Source organism: Ylistrum balloti, unplaced genomic scaffold (assembly GCF_031769215.1).
Source record: "Ylistrum balloti isolate Yb309-2 unplaced genomic scaffold, AGI_CSIRO_Ybal_v1 Utg371388, whole genome shotgun sequence".
Lineage (NCBI taxonomy): Eukaryota > Metazoa > Mollusca > Bivalvia > Pectinida > Pectinidae > Ylistrum > Ylistrum balloti.
In genome coordinates, this window is record NW_026782731.1 from 611,865 (window position 1) to 634,337 (window position 22,473).

The 22,473-nt window shown below is 35.8% G+C and overlaps 1 protein-coding gene across 1 annotated transcript; it reads left to right on the forward strand.

Moving 5' to 3' along the window:
• The first annotated feature begins 613 nt into the window (after window positions 1-613).
• Window positions 614-11,444, forward strand: LOC132562289 (monocarboxylate transporter 12-like). Its single transcript, XM_060227030.1, has 6 exons — window positions 614-860; window positions 1,147-1,263; window positions 2,406-2,549; window positions 3,306-3,555; window positions 8,751-9,364; window positions 11,278-11,444. The coding sequence occupies exons 1-6, from the start codon at window positions 614-616 to the stop codon at window positions 11,442-11,444; spliced, it is 1,539 nt and encodes a 512-aa protein (XP_060083013.1).
• The last annotated feature ends 11,029 nt before the right edge of the window (window positions 11,445-22,473 follow it).

Below are 22,473 nucleotides of genomic sequence, written 5' to 3' on the forward strand. Positions count from 1 at the left end.
GTGTTGACGGGCCGTTAAGAATGCAATGATAATACTAAACTTTACATGCACAATATAACTAGAAAATTCATTGTCAGAGTAGATCTTAATTCATAAGAATATTCATTTTGGGATTAGGAAGTATATTCATTTCGGGATAAGGTTGGGTGTTCTATTATTCCCCCTGTTTTTTTTATATTGGTATGCATATACAATACGAACTATTTTACAATAAAAGAAGATACATTTCTTTACCGTTTCAGTATAAAAAACGATATTCTGGTCGAAATTTATTCAAGCTGTATGTGGTTCCTTATGATAACCTACAGCTTACATTAATCATGCCAAAATACTTACTTTATACATTAGTAAACATGGCCATAAAGTTTTCTAGGAGATCCATGTAAAATCATGAACATTGAAAATATCACGCACATTGAAATTATCAAATTTATGGATTATGACGGTAGTGCGTCTCCCTTTCTAGATTTTGATATTTATTTTAATGAATAATATACAACCAAATGATGCTTCCTTTGAACTCTGTTTGTAGGCAAAACGTACACGTACATTTGAAAAGTTCCGGAGTATTCTTGTACAATTTTATAAATTTCTTTCCAGTGTGTGGGATACGATGGCGACAAATGACACCACCAGTGTTAAGAATGGTCATGTGAGCACAATGACATCAAACAAAAGATCCTCGGAATGCAACACAGCGGTAACAGAACTGGAACAGACAACCAAAGATGCAAGCAGAACTGACAGCGTTGAAGTACCTGTAACCGAAAATTCCACAAAGAGGAAACAGTTATCTCCTCCAAATGGTGGTTGGGGATGGATAATCGTCTTCGGCAGTCTGATTGCTCATATCATTATATGTGAGCAATGTTGAAGTCTAGCTTATTTTTTCAACCTGTCATTCATTTTCACCGTGTAGGATGTCATCTGGTACCTGTTATTTTATAATGACGACCCATCGTCCATTACCAGGTCCTGCACCCTTTTCGTGTCATATAGATATTGGTATTGATTATTGATATTAGGTATTCAAACAAGTACAGTCTAAGTGTTATTTTTCTGTCACATTGAATTCTCAGGTAGAATTATTTGAAGTATTGTTCTAAAGCACTTTATTTGGATAAAAAAAGAAAATGTTTGTTTCAGTTGGTATTGAGAAGTCATCTGGAATTTTCTACTTAAAATTTGAAGCAAGGTTCAATAAATCTGCTGCTGTTACAGCCTGGATTACCACTCTTCCAGGAGTCTTTCGAAGCATACTAGGTAAAATATTATAGCAGATTTCTGCACATTCGCATTACCCATTTGGGACGAAAATGCGAGGGACGTTCTATGGAAATGGTTCTTTGATAATACGGTAACATTGCTACACTGCTGCGGTACTGGGAAATGCCACAGATAACACTTTGAAAAACATTTTTATTTATTTGTTAACAGATTTTGTTGAAATTATATATATATAGGGGAATGTGTTTTATTTTTGTATCAATATATTGTCTGTTGTGAAAGATTCATGTGACGAGAAAAAAATATAGCTTCCGGTTGATAAAACAAGTAGAAGAATTGCTGTTCGTCCAACCGCTTTAATTTAGGGTTACATATTTTGGGTAAACATGTATAAATGCTCTTGAGGTTGCTAATATACCTGAAAACCGAAAGTTTTGGATGATTGCATTGAAGTAAACAACTCCTCAATTTCGAATAAAAAATAAACAGCTATTTTCATCAACCACCATAATTGGTGTGCTCTAAAGAGTAAATCATTCTGTATGTGACGGCAATTTGGTTCTCCGAAGCTCTCAGTAAGTACGGCTCAACTATATCTACGTGGTTTAAAAATAGAACATTGTTTAAAATTGTAGCTTGGTTTCATTATAACTATTACAAGCAATATGAAGATGTGCATGCTTAATGAAATGCATTTTGTAGCAATTTTGTTATTATACCGTTGACGCTATAATGCTTTTTTATTTTGGTATGTACTGTCTTTTGTTTTTCTTACTTTTTACTGCCTGCTGGAATATCTGCGTTAAGATTTAATGGTCTTCATATATTTCGTCTTGTGTTCATATCTTGATTGTGAGCTTGGTTTAATTTTTTTCAGCGTCAAAAAGAAACTTTCAAGACATTTGATTAGAAAGCGGATGAGTAATGTGTGATTAGAGTAACAGAATGTAAATGCGCTGTTTTCTAATGTATGTTACGAAAGTGAAGCCGTGTCCACTAAATGTAAACATGTGATGTATAAACGGAATATGTCAGTATGCAATGATTGTAATTTTACAGATTAGGGTTAGTGTAATACCGATATACAAATCAACCTATCACCTTTCTAATCCATTACATTAATCGGAACAATGATATTGTTACATTAACCGTAGGAATACTTTTGAACGCTTTAACAGGTCCTTTATGCGGTATACTCATCAACCGATTCTCGTGCCGATCTGTTACATTAACTGGAGCAATCATTTTAGGAGTCAGCATGGGTTTGACTGCCTTCACTTATGATCTAACACTTGCGGTCGTCAGTTATTCCTTGTTGGGAGGTAAGCACTGACTTTTTGTAACATATCTCTTTAACAATATTGATAACGTTGAGAAGACAACAACCTCACTCTCCCTAACATCAAGGTGATAAGAAAGATAACAAAGATTGGATATCACTTCACTGATATCACATAACCTAGACCATTTCGCCTTGATTATCCTTTTCATCTCGTAAACTGTAAAGGATAATACCCCAATAGAGTTAAAGTAAATCATATTCACAGATATGAAATTTATAGGACAGAAAAACAAAACTGCCTCCCCCACCATCATCCTGTGTGCAATGCATTTTTTTTGTCGAAAACTGTTTTCGATTTATTCCAGAACTACACTAAGCAAATATGCAAATATGATTGTAGAACACTTTCTTCTGTTGAAAATGCTGTCTGAATATTTAAACACGTTTGACTCAGGTGAAGTTTATCGCAATATCCAGCACAGCCTCAACTATAGCGAATTAATAGCATCTCAATGATACACCATGCAAATTGAGTGATTATATAAGTTCGTCAGTACCTATGTTGGTTACATTATTCTTTACCTGTTAACATTTGGGAAATTTGTAATACCTACTGACTTTTTAGAGGAGACTATGTAAATTTTTCTTTGTTTATATTTTGCCCTAAATTGAAACTAAATTATAACGCCATTAACCTGTCGGTATTTTCTTTATCATAACACAGTGAGCTTTATCATAACACAGTGAGCTTTATCATAACACAGTGAGCTTGATCAGGTTTTTCTCTCTCTCACAGGTCTTGGTATGTGCCTCGTTTACTCACCGGCTATCATTATCGTCAATCAGTATTTTAGCACAAAGCGAGGATTAGCGACGGGTATTGCGACCTCCAGTCTTGCGGCATTTCTTTTCCCGAACATAATCGAGTTCTTGTTCGATTTTTATGGATTTCTTGGTGCTTTCCTAATCTTATCAGGAATAACGTTGAATCTTCTGGTTTGCGGGACTCTCTACCGACCACTTCCGTCAAATGCAAAATTTGAAAGGTAGATGATTTATAAAACCTTCAATAACAGATTTGTATTTTATATGTTTCGGTATCATGTTTCAAATGTAACAGCACATCTAGGGCACTTAAACATGTACCGCTACGTTTGAAACAAAAAAGTATGGCTAACTTATCTAACCTATTTTCCTTCTACTTATTCAGGGGTCTCCGTGTAACTTATCAAAAAATGTTTTGCCCCAGATTAATGAAATCTGAGTTTGGATTATTATGATGTTGCCATGTTGGTATTTTCGTATTTTATATCAAATCCACAACACATACATTCAAAAAATGCAGGTTGATGTAAATTTTGGGTAGTATAATGGTCGCCATATTGATTTTATTGAGAAATATTTCATTTCTTTGTGGGATATGACGCTAGATAATGCTCGTTAGTTTGCCTATTGGTTCCGCTGTTGTATAACTGTTCTCATTTGAGATTGTGGTATTCCTTACTCACTATTCACTTGTGTATCTTGTGTACAATCCTTAAGGTAGCAGATGGCGGACACTTCATTGTTTGGCTTTACTCTCTTGATTATCAAAATTTGTTATTCACTTATGTGTCATATGGCAGTTATCGTCCCTGAAGCAGAAGACGCGTTCTTTTCCGTGCCATTTTTCGAGAGTCTCTGTATAATTGTAGACAAATTAGTCTCCCAATTCATTAGATACGATGACCGAAGGATATCGCTAGCCTGGGGGAACATCTCAGAAGCAATTTTAAAAGTTTTTTTTTCTTAAATTTACGTATCAGTTTCTTAACTGACATCATCAGTTTTAACTCAAAATAGACTTTGAATAAGTGGGCCCTGGTTTACAGTGTCCTAGATATTCTGTATTGGAACTCAGGAGTATATCACAATGATAGCGAAGATGTGTTTTACTGCATTCCATCGACCAAGGAAGACTAGGGGAAATTCCCTTTCCTCGGTGTTGGATTCTATCTGATGGATTAGAATGTGACTTTGTTTTGTGTATTTTTAGGAGGGGTGGGGTGGGGGGGGGGGGGGGGGGGGGGGGCATCTTTCAAATATATGTCCGTAGAGAGCAATTTACCTATGAATATCTAACTGGTATGAATAATCCAATGTAAAAGGATCCATTCTGAGAATTCTGTGATTCCAAAACGGTTCGACAAAATATGATCATTTACGACATTAACTCGTATTATAATAAACTGCTCGGCTGTATGAGAAAGATCTTACGACTTTACGCCATCAACCTAAGCTGAATCAGAAGATGTGCTCCTGGGAACTGAAGACTCCATACATACGAAAAAACAGAGATGTCGGTCTAAACCAAAAATACCCTCAGAAATAGTCTCATTGGGCAGATATTAACATGCACTCGGAAACAAAGACGTATTCAACGCTTCAATATAGGCGATGCTGATGACCATTCGCAGAATGAAGTAAATAAAAATGAAGCTTACATCAGTTAGGGAATCGGGGACCTTTGATGCGCGTTCGATAAATCGTGTGACAATTCATTTTAATGACAAAATAAATAATACAACCGAATCAACATATGTTATTTGGTTGTGTACAAATATTAAACTTTACATATAGGAAAACGCACTATAAACCTGTATTTTTCTCAATAAGAATTTCATTTTCACCGTGATCAAATCGCATTTAACGTCTCATACAATTTGGCATGAATGCACAACATCGCTCAACCAAACTACGACTCAGCTCTATAAACGTTTTAAAGAATACCTTTCATAAAGCTAAGAAAAAATATGTCGGTAATTATAAATTTAGTTAGGAATACGACACTTACACGCAAGCAATCCATCATGTAATTCGGTCCTATTCAACTAACCCTAGTCACTACAAAAGGTGTAATTGTTTCCTTAAATACATGAATTTTCCGTTATGGATTGTACATTGCCTTTGTATCTCAGCTGAATATATACAGAGTACTTAGTTAAAATATGACACACAAGAATAGGATTAGATATGTAATAGTTGACCCAGTAACCATGGAATGTGTCGACGAAAAGACAGGAGGGGGAGAAGGAGGAATGAGGGAAGGAATTGAAGAATGCGAGATTGGCGTAAAACAGATGAGAGGCGCAAAAGTAGGAAGACGAGGAGAGCAGAGATAGTACAAGAGAGGGAGAGATGGAAAGGAAAGCTAGAAGAGAAGGCAGGGAAAAAAGAATGTGGGAATAAATGAGTATACCTCATTAGTATACTTTACGTAAAAGATGCAGTGTACATCATGTAAGGCGTGTTCTATCAGTGAATTTTAAAACCAACTACATCACGATTGATTCGCCTGCGTCCAAACTCTTCCGTCGATAGATCGAACGTTAGGCTTACTAACAAACATGTAAATATTGGCGACACTCATTTCAAAGAAAAGTTTATGGAAAAACAAGCGATTTTTAAAAGAGTTCCATAATTTGCATGTAATTTGTTTGAATGTCTATTTCATCTGCACAGACACATTTCTGGTTCAATATTTAAAAAAGTTGTGCAAATAAAAGCGTTGCATTTCTTTCACATCCGTTTGAACTTTTCACAGGGAAGTTGTGTATGCCTCTCCGTCATTTTCACAGGTAGTTTGTCTGGTCCACGTCTAAACCTGTGTAAAAAGCATAGTGTAAATATCTGTAACACACAAAACCAGCATGATTTTTTAAAATAATGTCTTTGATACACTATGCTAAGGTTGTACGAAATTGACAGATGCCGCGCCGAAGACAGGATCGAAGTTGTGTATGCCACTCATTCATTTTAACTAGTCAGTACATGAGTTGCACATGTAGTTTGTTTGGCCACGTCTAAACCTCTGTTAAAAGCAGTGTAAATATCTTTAACACACAAAACCAGCATGATTTTATCAAATTGACAGATGCCGCGCCGAACACATGATCGAAATTGGTGTACGTCATACTGATGTTGTCAGACAATTTGGTGAGCACTGAAATACTGTGGACATCTTTCTTTTGGAGACGGTGCCAACAGTGGGACCACCAGAGACCAACCTCGGTCAGGACGTCCACGCGTACCGTATAACTGCCATGATAAGTATATCCAGGTTGTTCATCTCCGTCAACTGCTCAGAACTGCTTCTTTCAAGAGTAAGTCGCCGAGCGGTTCGTAATCGATTCCCTGAACGAGTTATACGTCCACGACGTTGTTTCTCCTGCAACGTCAATGTGAAGCATGTTTAGTCTGGTGAAGACGACACACTCGCTTCATGCAGCAGGACTTGACAAGTGTTCTTTTCACGGATGAGTTCTGGTCTCATCTCAACAGCAGCGACGGTCATTTAGAGTGTACCGTCGTATTGATAAACGTTTCCATGACAGATGTGTGATTCAACGACGTCCATTCGGCGGAGCTAGTGTCATGGTGTGGAGTGGCATTTCATTCCGTGGCAGAACAGTTCGTGTGGTTGTCGACGGCACACTTACAGGCATCGGATACCGTGACGAAATCATCCGGTCTCATGTCCTTCCATTTGTGCAGGAACGTAACGCCACGCTGCAACAGGATAACGTTGCGCGAGCCGTCACCTACTTCTTGATCTAGAACAATGTGACTGTATTGCCCTTGCCTGAAATGCCATCAGATATATCACATATAGTACACTTATTGGATGAGATACAGCTTCGCTTACGTCGCCTCCAAAATCAGCCGTTGATGTTACCTGACCTATCACGTGCGCCTGTGAGAATATGGAATGGTATTCCCGAGGCATTTTCAGCACACTTGTTGCATCAATGAGGCATCGTTATCAAGCATGCATCGATTCCAATTATGGGCATACACGGTGCACGAGAACGTCTGTGAAAACTGATCTCTATCCAAGACGCTGATAATGCAATAACCATAATAATTTAGTTGGTGTTAAATTAAGGTCAGATAACAATGGAAACTTTTTGGTGAATTCTTTAATACCTCTTAAGTTATAGCATATCAAACCCATGCACAGTTTCTTTTTTCCGCTAGTATGTATCCGTATAACTATATGTATCCGTATGTCATTCAATCATGCAGTAGATATTAGTGATAATTCTGGTTTTACTAGATATCGGAAGAGTGACATTAAATTTGGAGTCCATTCTACATTCATCAAAGGCTCTGTCAATATGTTCGCAAAGCCATTCATATTTAAGTAGCTCACAATTCACTTTCAACAAATGTTACCGAAAGGGCGATCTGCTTAATTTTATATGACCAAATCCTGAAAACTCAAACACTGAAATACGAACATTAATTATAAAATAATCAGTTGTATATAATTTTTTGAACTTGCGCTTTTTCACTTTATTATTAATCTCAAGATTAATTTTCTATATATTATCAATAAATTGTGTGATACGGAAGTGCTGTTTCGATACTGAATCTCCATATAAGTCTGCATTTTACGTTTAATATTCTAATATCTAGCAGCTATTTGTGTTATGGTATGTTACGATCTGAACGATTTTTAAAACTATTCTTGTATTTTTACGTATATCATTACCATGTCAAAAAAGATTACCAGTAATGATGTTGGAGTTACTTTTCCTTGATCATACAGTTGTTAACATAGTGTAGTAAACCTGACTGAGCGGATAAGTTTCCTGGGCTTTGTTCAATATTGTTTCCGTATCTAAATGGCTCCCTTCATTTGGCGCACCAGTAGATTGCTCTCTCAGTCCAGGATATCACCTACCTCCAGTCTATAACGTGATTTTCTTTGTTGTCCTTTATGGCACTCTTACTAGTTCCTAATCCACTTCGGTTTGATGTTCCTTCAAGCGCATTCCAAATTCCGCCTGACGTGTTTCTTCCTGTTATTATCTTCCTGTAACAACTTTGTTTCATTTCTTTAAGTAGTAGAAATTGTCATCATAACAAGAAAGTCTCATGAAAGTGCGAGTGTCTTCCTCGTGTTTTAGTTAAGATGATTCATATGTATATCTATATTCTTATGACATTGTATGATCTATACATAAACAAAACTTAGAGGTATTCTGCCATGGGAAAAGTCTACACCTAGCATAAGTTGAACTATATTAGGTGAAAATATTAGTCTTTATTCTAATAAATATGCCTCAACTTCAGCAATAATAGTAACATTGGTATGTCTTTATTCATTATGTGACCAGCTGATCTTTGTTTTCCCTGATGTGAGTACAAATGATATATTTTGTGTTGATAAAAATACTAAACAAACTATTTTTTCCAGACAAACTATTTTAAAAAGAGATGGACAAGTTTTGGAAACCAGATGTAACAGTCAAGGGAACAAAAATGAAAAAGACAAAGAGGACCACGGATGCTGCTACAGAGTATCTTGTTCCTTGAGAAACAGTGGAAATACTCAGTGTAATATCAAGACGATTGTAGCAGACTATCGATATACATCATTCATCATCGCAGTTGGTCTTTTTTCTGCAGCTTTCCAATCAGCATTCGCATTCCTCCCGGTATATGCGAAGGAAATGAATATTGAAGAGTCATCCACTGCCTTTATAGTATCCCTGACAATTTTGTTTGACACATTAGGCAGGTTATTTTTCGGTGCAGTCCTTGATATGCGATCAGTAAAACATTACCGGGTCGTGATATACAACTGTGTATTGCTGGCTTTAGGAATTTTGTCATTGATTTTGCCCTTTTCATCTGAATACATTATACTCGCTGTAGTTTGTTCAGTATACGGATTTATGATGGGATGCATCATTTCACAAAAGTCTGTAATCATTGTTGACATTCTGGGCGTTAATAATTTAGCCTTGGCTTTTGGACTGTTACTTTTACTTCAAGGAGTTGGATCATCTGCTGGGCCATCCATTTCTGGTAAGTTAGATGAAAATATCACGTACACATTTCTCTAAAACGACGTACAAAATTTCAACATATTTTTCTATTTTCTTTTACTGCAGTCGAACCCTATCTGTAAAAAGTACCGATTGTATTGGTGTACCGAGGTACTCAGAAAGCAGCATACCATTGATGTTATGCAATGATTTGATACAAAACATTGCAGGTGTTGGTGAAAGTTGAATCTATCCACGACGATGACATCTCCCTTGACGAATTGTGGGTTTACAGTGCCGTTATTTCGTCGTTTATTGTAATAATCTATTTCAAAATAGTCACAACAAATTTTAATCGTCACACTTGCATTATTAGTGTACCACAAAAACATCTATGGCCTTGGCACCAACAACACTGTGACCATATCTAAAGTTCTCCGTAGTAGAATTAACCATTTCTAGTAAAAAATAATTTGCTGATGAGAAACTCAGCGAACTGTTAAGTTTGAATTTATGATAAGGTGAAAGGGCCTTCTCTGAAATTTGCTGCTTTTTATTTATTTTCATTGAAATGCTGTTTCCTTTGCTATGCATCACGCCTCGATTCAAAAGCATTAGAATTTATCAAATACAATCTACACAACCAGACTTAGAACGCTTGTTGGTTGACTGATGTGTCCGTGTGAAGTCCCTTGTATGTGTATGGCAATTATTGGTCACCTCTGAGGGACCTTCGCATTTGTTCGTGTATTTTTTAAAACATTATTCAATACATTAAATCTTTACCTGGCATTGTACATTGCTACATTTAAGTACATGTATATGTATTCATGTAGGTCAAAGGCTTATTGCGTTACATCCATGCACACGTGTCATACTGCCAAGGCCAAACTAGAACCAATCATCCCTCAATTCCACGTCAGTTATGGAAGCCGTACAATATGGCTTTGTATTACATCACTCTATTAAAGATGAAATTGAACATGTTCTCATATATTACATGCAAATATGAAAATAAAGTTATGTAAACTTATTTGATCAAGTTTATGTCTTAATATATGTCGCTGAGCAATATATACACAGATAAATTCTAATAAAGTTTATTAAGACCCATAGGAATCTATCTTATTACCGTCTAATTCAACCTAATCCTATCTATTACTGATAACAAATTTCTATCAAAATAAGCAGTACTACCACGGTATCTATAAACACTTTCTTCCGGCAAATGATGACTGAATAATAGGTCATACACTAAAGATGAGGGGAAAGGGAGGGAAAACACGAGTAGTGCTTCCCGTACACGATTTATATCCCTTAGGCTGAATTGTCATTGAAGAGTTTCAAATATTCAGTCAGTTTGGGTTATTATGTTGTCTGTGTTAAAGTACATTTAAAATACATGTAAACTATTACCGTCTTGTTGATACATCATTATATATTGCCATTGTTGAAAGACTTCTGCTTTCTGTCCCGCGTACCTCGATGTCCTCTAAGATTGTCATTTGGAAAGAGGGTTTCCAGGAGCAAATAATATTACTAAACCCTTGTGCTTTGCTTACGTTTCCTTCAAAGCATGCTTCTCATGTATTTGTTTTATCATCACCATCCACACGTTGTTCAGTCGATTCTGTTCAAACTGTCAAAAGTATGTTCAATTTGCGTTCTGTTTCTGTACATTTATAATGCAGTAATGCAGTCTATTTGCATTCACTGGTATACTGCAGGTATGTTCATTTCATTTACCTCTTCTGAGCGTATGTTTAAAAAAGTCCTATTTGTAGGCGACTTGTCCAATGAAGCAATGCTTATTGGTATTTGATAATGTACAATTAATCCCGATCGTGTTGTGCTCTCTGTGTCCAATTATTCTGTGAAACGGCTGTACCACACCCTAATATTACCAACTTATTTGTTCATGTCCTTTCATCCTGATATATGTTTTTCTGACAGGTGTCATAAAGGATATGAGTGGCAGTGCCAGCGGTGGGTTTTATTTCGGCGGAATTTGTACAATTTTTGGAGCGGCAATCTTCGCAACAGCGAATCTTGTACATCATTTTAAATATTCGAATAAGATGTCCAAAGGAAGATCACGTGTGTACACAATCACCACATGAATCGATGCTAAAACAAATATATTAATGTGTGCAAGTGCATTACATAGCATTTATGTTACAATTTCAAGTTATTTCACGTCCATTTAGGTTAAGATACTCGCTAAAATCCTTGAAATAATTTAAATCCGATGTCAATGCATACACAAACATATCACCAAAGATGCCACAGGTCGGAAATATTTGTTGCTTATTCCGCAACGAAAACAAATCTGGGAATGGTAATATTGAGTCAAAAAACAAAAGGGGGAGGGGGGGGGGGTGCAGTATTATTTTAATTATAAATAGAATCGAATAGTTCTCGATGATATCATTGTGATGTCCGTAATATTTTCCTATATCAGTCTGCAGCTCTCGAAACAGCGAGTTTGTCTGTCAATCAAGATGATCTAAATAGAAGCAAGGGTGGTGATATCAGGATGATTTGAAATGCTGAAAACAAAGGGCAACAGGTGTTCCATTTTTGGATTTCCGTAAGGCATTCGATCTTGTGAACCACTCCATTTTACTTTCGACTTTTGAATTGTGCTGGAAGTCACCCCTTTCTGAAAAGTTATTTGGGCAGGAGCTATCAAATTGTACGTAGTAAGAACACTCCAAATGATTCTCTCCCCCTTTTTGTCGGGATCACAAGGTCAAATATTGGGACCACTTATGTTCATTCTGTAAGTAAATTACCTTCCCTTTGATACTGCAGCTCAGCTGTTGCTACTCAACACAACACTGAAAATGTAGTGAAAAACTTCGAGGAATGTAATTTGATAGCCGTGTCTGTTGAGGATATAAATTTTCAGGTGTTTGTGAAACATGATGTCATTTCTGTTCTCAAATAGAAACATATGCGACCCTTTTTGAGCCAGTCATCTTGTATGACATTTTATAATTGTTTTGTTAACTTTCACATGGATTTCTACTGCCTGCGATAGAAGTGCGAAAATAATATTGTAAAGTTAAAGTGCCTTCATATGAGAGCAGCCGGATTAACTTAAAACTGTGACTTCTCTACATGTACCTGTAGTGTGTTCAAACGAATAAGAAAGGTTGCTTTTTAGTTATTCTATACAATCAGGAATTTCTGTGTATAAAGCATGATGTTCAAAGCACATATATAAGATCTTCATCTACGACTATGGACATTTACTTGCTATCCCAACAAACTTTTTTTAAATGCATTTTAGACATCATGGAGCTTTTACATCGCATTCTTTATAAAATTATGTGAGAATTATACCTTGCCTTTTATCATCTAAAAATGTAAAGAAATTTTACATGAAATTGTTTATCTCTGGCCCTGTATTTTATATGTCTGTATGTACATTGCATCCTCTTTATTTGTAAATATTGTGTATGTCATCTACATTTTATCTCGACCATGTATAAGACGAGCTATAATTGCTCAACATGCTATCAAGTATAAATAAACCTATTACTATTACAATTGTTATCATTATTATTACAAGCATACCGATTATAAGTATTTATATCTGATACTGGGGTCCTGTAACACATGATACAGTAGTCGTGATGAAACAAACAAACAAACCTGTGTTATAGGAAACAATTTTGATAAATGATTTGTTATTCCCTAGTTTCATACGTAAGATATATGACTCTTTAAAATCAACCAAAAATGATTTTGAAAAAAGTAATTTAATAAAAAAACTTCCAAGCTGAGCTTTTAGCTCTCCAGTCATAGTTGAAAGGCTGTTGGGGTTTTTTGTTTAAAATTATACACCATTTATTTGTCGACTATTTGCTCCGCAGTGCAATTAGCAGGTAACCTATAAATAATTCGACAGTAGCTTACTACTTCAGTCAAACTAATTGATAAGAATTTGGAAAGTGATTTTTTTTATTCCTGGGTTTCATTATAAAAAAAAGAAAACTTGATGAATGAAATATGTCCGGTTGAGCTTTGGAACCTCCAGTCTAATCGAGAGGGTGCTGTGGTTTAAACACTATTCCTTTACGACACTGTTAATTTATCGACTATTTATTGCACAGTACAGAAAGCAGGCAACCTACCAATAATTCGTTAGTAGCTTGCCACTTAAGAGGTAAATAACCGATAAGTTTCTGGCGTTATCAAAGATTAATACTTCCTGATTTACCTGATCTTCGGTCTACGTAAACCATAGCCTTCTATACCACGTTGATATCTTCATCACCCAATACACCTTCCAAATTTTTGAGCTCTTTGTTAACAAAATGACAGGACCTGAAAAGACGTCTATGAATACTGTAATTCAATAGTGTATTCTTCGGGAGGTTAACCAAGCACAATGTCCCCATGTGGTCAGATCATTTGACCCTAATCCTATATACTCGGACCAGTTGATGTGTAGTCGCTAAAGTCATCATTATTACGTTATAGATGTTAGTGCGATTACCTTTTAAACCCTACACACTCTAGGCTTAGTTCCTCAGAACAATTCTGGGCAGTTAACACTGAATCACCACCTGTCATTCCCATGTAAATGCTCTTATTCATTAACGACAGGTATAACTAAGGGCAATCTCATAGTTCAATATTCTTCTATAGAAAATGTCATTTACAAGATCGAGGCTCGAGGCAAAGGTGCTTTCAAGGCCAAGGTTGGTATAGAGTCTTTATTCCCATGAAATTTTGGGACTAAAGTAGAACGGACGTTTTTATTACACATACTTACCGATGATGTTTTCTTTGTCACGCAGGATTTGTAAGTCTTTAGTTCTGTACTAGAGTGGTGTGTTATTCTTAAGCTGGGATGATCTCAGGTTGTTTTCGTTTTCGACAATTTCTGTTTTACAATGACGATAACGTGAAACTATATAGTTTTCTTAAGTGAATCAATATATTGGTTTTCTTTTTACAATCTTTCCTCCTGCACAGAAAATGAGACTTTTTGGAATAATGCTTGACTCTGAGAAGTCAGATACTAAATTTCAAATTGATAAGAAGTTTCGGTAGCTGATTAAAACGTCTCTGGTTGGCCAAAATTGGGTTACAAAGTTTTTAATGCGTTTTGAACTATGCTAACTCTGTCGGTATCCGTAAAGGCCTTAAAACAGCTTATTAATCCACATTGCACAGCCTCATTTCCACATTCGCTTGACTAGAGAAATTAAAGGAGAAAAACGAGAAAATACACATGAAAAATGTAAAAATGATTATAATCTAAACTCAAATTAGATCTGAAAGACAGATTTACATGGAGAATCCCGAAAAAGCGCAAGGATAATAAGACCACGTGCTCCGACAGAGTAAGCGTCTTCTGCTTCATCGACGAAACAGTTCAAACGAGTTGGTTTTGATGCCGTCCGCTTTTGTACAAACATGTTATAAACCACAAGAAAGTTTTAGTTTATAGTCACATGATACATCATCGCATCAAGATCTTTCCCTTGATTTGATTTTGGAGACCATCGGCTAAGGTCAAAGGTTAAAGGTCACAAAAATCAAGAAGGACCAATATGTCATAATATAATCATGATCCAAACTCCAATTCAATAAAACTAGGCCAACATACGAAAGAAATGTTTACACGGAGACTAGTATTACATAATAGACTATTTCTCAATGAGATCAATGTGGCGACCATTAAACCTCTCCATTATTTTCATCAATCGGCATCTTTTGAAACCCAGATATCCTAGTTCTAACAATGATAGTGACAGACGTTTGATTCAACAGCTAGACCATTACACACTTACCAGTGTATAGTGGTCTTTTAACAATGGCAACCTAAATTTCTTTTAAGAAGAATCTGCACACACATTTTAAACGTTTACGTCGTTTATACCATGTAACAAGTCAACACCTATTTTTCTCCCCTGATATATATTAGAATATTGGCAAGCTTCCAACGAAAGGAATAACGGAACAGAGACAAAAACATCACAGCAATGAGAAAGTTCCCCAGAAACCGAAGTATTAAACCAAGTAATAAAGCAGATAAAGACAACCTAGAAGAAATCGAGTTCAAAACGTTTTTATTTTTTTTCTTTTAGTAATAGCATTTCTTATCTGTCCATAAAAAACATTATTTAAGATTCATGTTTTTATATTGTTTAACATCTTATCAACTAATACGCTATTCTCAAAAACGGCTTCCTTATTTGAATGAGCCAAGTGCGAGTAGTTAGAGGTTTATTCATGTAGGCCTCCTTGTGCTAATAAGGAACTTAAACGGACTTTATAATGCTTCAACACTGCAGTACACAGCCGATAGCCTCTGCACCTGTTAATACTGTACAGATAACGAGAGAACCAACCGTTACACTTTTATTTGGCTTCTAGTAGGAAGTAGTAACTATAATTTTCATAAAATCTGGTATGTTTCGGCTAAAAGAGAGAACCTAAAGGGTTATAGTTCAACTGAAGTATCAAGGGAGATATTGGGAAACATGTTTAGAAGGAAGAGATAATATCAGATCCTAAATTCAGTTGACCCAACGATCTTCCTACTGGTCAGCTGGTACAATTCTTTGGCTATAAATGCAGGCAGAAGCATGTTTCATTTCAATCTCTAGAATAAAAACAAGACAGCCAATAACGGGATACTTTGTTAAAATGTGTTTTCAAATAGTCCTTGGAAATGTCCTAATTGATATTAAGCCTAAATTAGATATCATCAATTACATTTAATATTTCTTCTAGGCAAGTTAAGTCTATGGCAGTTTTCCTGACTTATCCGTATACTTTTAGACAGGAATGGTAGAAATTTGGATAGATAGTTGATTACAAACTGAGCTAGCAATAAACAAACAACAGTAATAGCATATACAGTAAAACACGCTTATAACGAAAACGCTTACAACGAATTAATGGATATAACGTAGTGTTTTTCATTTCCCGTCAATAGCCCTTTTATTTATATGGTAAAATCAAAATATATAACGAATTTCACATAACGAATTAATGTCTATAACGTGGCAGCGTTTGGGTTCGCTCACCATATAACGTAGTGGCCTCGGGCAGTCGTCACACCTGAGTGAAGTCAGCCGTGTGTCCTGTATCGACACCCGTGTCCAGGTAAGTTTCAATTCTCCACAGGTAAGATTGATGGATAAAGTGAGTTGTTGTTATACGTACCTGCGTGTTATTGTTTTTTTAGTTTTGAGTTACTGAACTGATTTTATCGATACAAAATCTTTGCGTTCTGTTCTGTCGTCGCCGTCACGTAAGCGGAAGGCGTTGACAATTGAAACCAAATATCAAACTATATGTGAAGTAGACGGCTCATTCCCCGAACACCAACAGGAGGGTGTTTATAAAGGGAATCCTTTGATGTTAAAGTTATAGTCTGTTTCAACTAAGAATGTCAACTTGTCCTTGTAAATAGGATACGTACATATCAATAAGGAAATAGGTAAAGTTTTTTTGTTTTTCATATATAAATGTAACACATTTATGTAGTATATGAAGTATTACAAAATAGTTATTAATTATTAGTATTTAAAATTGTTATTTATTATTTTAATGAGTATCATATAAGATTATATTTAATTGATAAATAAAATTTAGTAAGTCACAATGATACACTGATGTCTATTATTAAATTGTATTTGTATTACATATATATAATGTTGAAACATTATCCACAAAATAGTTATTAATTATTAGTATTTAAAATTGTTATTTATTATTTTAATGAGTATCATATAAGATTATATTTAATTGATAAATAAAATCTTATTTGTATTACATATATATAATGTTGAAACATTATCCACATCTTAGCATTAAAGTATGATCTAATATATAAATAGTAAACCCCTAAATGAAGCGGAATTAGCACTATGTATGACAATACATTATCCATTTATCTAGATATTATGTCCTTTTACAACCTGTGGTAATCAAGTAATCCATAAGTCCAGAAAACACAAAACACTCTATCCAAGATGCAGAAGCTCGGATGCTGAATCGGCATAGGTCATCAGGTCGATTGTCCCAGTCTGGTAACGGTCCTTCAAGGTGGCCAGGCGTCTGTCAATGTTGGCGTATTTCTTCTTCCGGGGTTGAATGGTGCCTCCTGCGTCTCTCTGAATCCGGCTGATGTCGTTCACGTTCTGTATGTCCTTAACGTCTGGATGATGGTGTAGATGTTGGGGTGGGCATGCAGTACCTTCTTCAGTTTTCCGTGCCAAGCTTCCAGATGGTTAGTAGTCCGGGGTCCCTCGGTTGAGAAGTGGTTCCAGGTGGTACGATCTCCCTCTATCCATTGTGTGCAGCTACCTCAAAATCGACGAAGGCTGTAGTGGGTCGGAATGGAATGTCGAAGTGTGCCATGTGATCCTGGAGAAGGGTGAAGAAACGGCTGTGGATTGCCTGGCTCTTTACGGGAAGTAATGCGTATACGACTGGTGTCATGATGCCTTAATTCTGTACATGTACGCTGTAAATCTGATGAAACATTGTTGGACAGTTGTAGAAAGTTCCGTCACAGAAGAAGGAGTCAGATGCTGCAAGTTCGGCCAGGTTCTCCGACGAAGCGAATGCGATCATCCTTTTGTTCTGTTCACCGTCGTCAAAGAGGAGAAATGGTTCGCCTGTAGATGCTTCTGTCCATCTTCCATCCAAGGTGATGTCGGCCAAAGTCTTTGGTAGTGGAGGAGTCTGCTTGCGGCGAGCACGGTAAAGAGACGACTTCGCTGTGTAGAATGTTGGTAGTCGCTGGACCACGGCCTTGGAAGTGTCATCCCAGTCGTTGTCTCGGAGTCGATTGAGCTCTTCCTCAAAGATGGACGGAATAGGCTGGACCGATTATACGCATTTGTTGGTGATCTGGTTCATGATCTGTTTGGCTACAACACTGGCTGGGTCTGAGGCGTGGGTGTGTGGATTTCTTCCGAAGTTAGCTGGTATGTTGTCGATTGCCGAGAGTGATGCTGAGCAGCCTGAGGTCGAACATCTCCAGAATGTCCTGCTGCCGTTCTTTCGAATCTGTTTGAAGATGAATCCATTATGTGAAAGGTTCTGTCCGCCTCTTCTGTTGGTGATGAACTTAACGTTGATCTGAGCATTAGCCATACTGTCCTTGTATCAAACAACAAAGATAATAATATCACTAAAATTAAACACAATTTACATAAAAACTGAGAGAAAATACAAGATTAACTAATATATGACAAAAGTTACAATTTACACAAAAACTGAGAGAAAATACTAGATTAACTAATATTTGACAAAAGTTACAATTTACACAAAAACTGAGAGAAAATACAAGATTAACTAATATATATATGACAAAAGTTATGATTTGACAATATATATCTGTGACAAAAGTACAGTAATAAATCAAGCAATGATTGAGATATTGATCTTTCAAAGTGCAGATTGAAATATGATAATTTCCCAAAATGAACTTGGCTTTTATACATTTCCCATTGAATAGCTTGGGATTTAAACAGATTTAACACAGATATTTGATTCCTTTATTTTACAGTTATTAACAGTTTTCATTTTTTTGAACAGTTATCAGAATCAGAACTTAATCATCTGATTTACCTGTTTTCTAAATAGTTATCAGAATTTACCTGTGCAAGTTAACTGTACTACAATTCTAAAACAGCTTATAATCCACTATCATCACAGTTGACCTCCTATGTAAACATGTTGTCATATACAGAGTTGGTGTTCGGGAAGACCCCAAGTAGACAATGATGAAAAGACTAAAAAGGATATTGCAGATAGCTTCGAAATTCCAACAACAATACTGGGTACAATTAAAAAAAAGAAATATCTACCTGTTGTATATAAGGCAAACACTAAAGCCTGGATGACATCTAACATTTTTACGGATTGGATGAAAACTCTGGATCGCCCGTAACAAGATCTCAGACACTAACAAAAAGCAATCTGTCATTTGTCATTCTTTCAAGTAACTATTCGAGTTTTTCGGAAGCAATGTGAATTGCTGTTTATGTGGACATACTATACATGTCTATATATAATCATGAAATAAGGCTCCTTTATTTCTATAGCATGTTCAATTCCTATAACGAATAATGCGTGACTGTTTGCCAAAATTCGTTGTATGTGTATAACGAACTAAATTTCTTGGTCCCTTGAGGTTCGTCATAATTGTGTTTTACTGTATATATATTAATGTGGCCAAGGTCAAATCAATTACTTATAGAAATTAGATCTCTGTGCTTAATACCCCGGTATTTCAATTAATATTATGAACGATAAAGACTGAAATCATTTCACTGATGAAAACAATAACCATTTTACCGATTTGAAAATATTCAGCATCTGCAACATACCTTCAGAAGACCAATGCGAAAAGCTTAATTGATTTTAAATATATATTACTGCTTGTGAATTGTAATGTAGCTGTTCACAGTTTGTTACTAATATATCGTATAGAACAACTCAGTGTCACTCTGCCCTGAAATCGACAATAAGTGTTTGGACTATATACAGATTTTACACCATGAACTTTTGTTTTTTTTTCATTTTGTTTTGTGTCTTTATATCTTTCTTTGTTTTATTATTATTATCGTCATTGTATTTTGTTTTGTTTTATATTAATGAAAATGTAATTCTTTATTGGGAGGAATTTAAGCGAACCTAACCCTGACGAATGTCAACCATTAATTATATGTAATAGTTGTCGGAAACTGAAGTTTTCATTATTGTAGCAAAATCTGATAAAATCTCAACTTTTTATAATTCCTTTGATTTTTTCGCACTTCGGTAAGTCTAAGCCCAATGAACTGTTCTTCAAAGATGGCTATCAGCGGTGTCACCTGTGTGAGATCAGACACGGTTGAGGTATCAATTTGTGTCTTTTATCCTGGGGAGTGCGGGTCAAATTAATCTCTTCACAAATGGATTCTGCTTGTCCCTTCTTTTCGGAAATTGATGTTTGCCACCACATTTCCCATACAAAATTCAATGCATAAATATTTACCTGAATATGTTACTTACCTTGGTATAGCTATATACTAATGTTTACAAAATAAACATGGCCTTTATTTATTGTAATTATTACAATAACACGAGATCTTTTTGTTTGATATTTATTTCGTTTTAAAAGTAGGACAATTTTTTTTTCTTTTGATTATGAAATTTGAACATTCCTTTTAAGAAAAAGTGACAATCATCTTTAACTGTCAACACAAAGATGATCTATCAGTCATTTTTGTCCTATTCGTCCCAAAATTATAAAAAGGAACAATTAGGAACCAAAGGGGAATGTTAAATCTGAGAAAGAAGTTTATTCTGATCAGTCCTAAAGCCAATGAAGCACAACTAGGGATCCATATAAAAAGTATTTATAAAATCTCAGAAAAAAAATCATCCAGTTCTTCTGAAGAAATAACAATAACAATCTTTGATACTCAGAATCCAAGATGGCTGCCTGTCAGTCAAAAACGTGGCAATGCAAGACTAAGGACCAAGAGAGACCCTAGATATAAAATCTGAAAATGATTTATTGGGTGATTCTCACGAAATAGGGATAGCAAGAATCGTTTACCGACAGACGGACGACAACTCACTCTCCACAAGGAAAAGATGTAACGAAATTGATTCACTAAATGACGATAGTTCGTCAAGTTTTTTTAATAATGTTCGACTACTATTACCAGATATGTATATCGTACATCAAGAAGGAAAAAATGTGACCCACTCTTATTCTCAGTAACGTATATGATACATGGTATTTAAATACATGTACTATTTCATACTACAATAAAATATCTGTATGTCCTTGCTGTCAGTGACTTTCTTATAGATCTTGATGAATTTACCTTATAGCCTAAACTCAGCGTCAGCCATTTCATGGATGTATAACAGTACACACGGACAAATTTGAAAAAGAAATACGCTGAAGTTGAAAATGAGTTAAGCTACATTATACAGGATTCCAAATAAAAAAGGTAGAGTATTAAGTAAAAATTGCACGCGAACTCCCTAGTGCGGTCACCGCCCCGTGGCCAGGGGTCGAATCTCTTATCAGACTCTTAACATACCTATTGTACAAGCTTTATGTTACGAGACAATTAGATACGGAATATTAATGTGGTTGTCAGTCTCCGTGTTTGTATATATTGCTTATCTGATTAAACTTGATGTCGTTGGTGTGATCAAGATGCTGGTATCCACTTTAAAATGTAACTCGGTAACAAATGATTGTTTACTAGGCGTATATCTCGGTCGTTGCTTTAATGTGTCATATGATCCCTAAGAATGAGATTTAATCTCCAAATGAAAACCGGGAAGAAGGATAGCTTGGTCAATAAGACTGCGTGATATATAAAACAAAATAATAGCAAAGGAAAGAATACCCCGATGACTGTAATTACACGACTAGGTTTTCAGTCAGCCAAAAAAAATGTTTTACATATCTATCGATCCAACACTTGTAACCATTTTTATAAAAAAAAAAGTATCAACTCAGAATCACTGGGAATAATAAACAGATGCGCTTCAGATCGAATCTCTTGAAACCCTTCATTGCGAGTTTTTTTTCTGTCAGCTTCCAACAATCATGTTGCTCTCGGGAAATGGAAAATTAACAACAGCGAAAGAACACATATCATGCAGCTTACTGATTGAAGCTAGAAAGCTGTACCTCATAGTTTCGTAGTCGTAAACGTTTGGGGTGAAAGATTATTGTATAAGGGACTGTCGTATCGTTAACTTGTGAGTATGTAAGGTGGACATTATCCTTGTTTTAAAGACATCATCACTATACGAAGACACGCCGCACTTTCCTCTCGGAAATACACTTATTTTGCGATTTCTTTTCATGGTTTTTTTTTTTTGTTTTTTTTTTCTTGTTTATTTTCGCAAACTATCCTCCGTTATAGTTCCAGACTGTGTCCTCCGGTTAGCTCAGTCTTGAGGTCGATTTAATTCACAAATTGTAGATAGGTTTTAAATCACCACACTCTCCTTATTTAAAACGTTTTGATGACAATCCGAAACTTCTGTCAGGAAAAACACACATAGGAACAGTAAGTATAATAAGATGGCCATTCAAAGGGTCAATGTCCGTACCACACGTCTGATGTTCGTAAATGTACTCTGAACGCT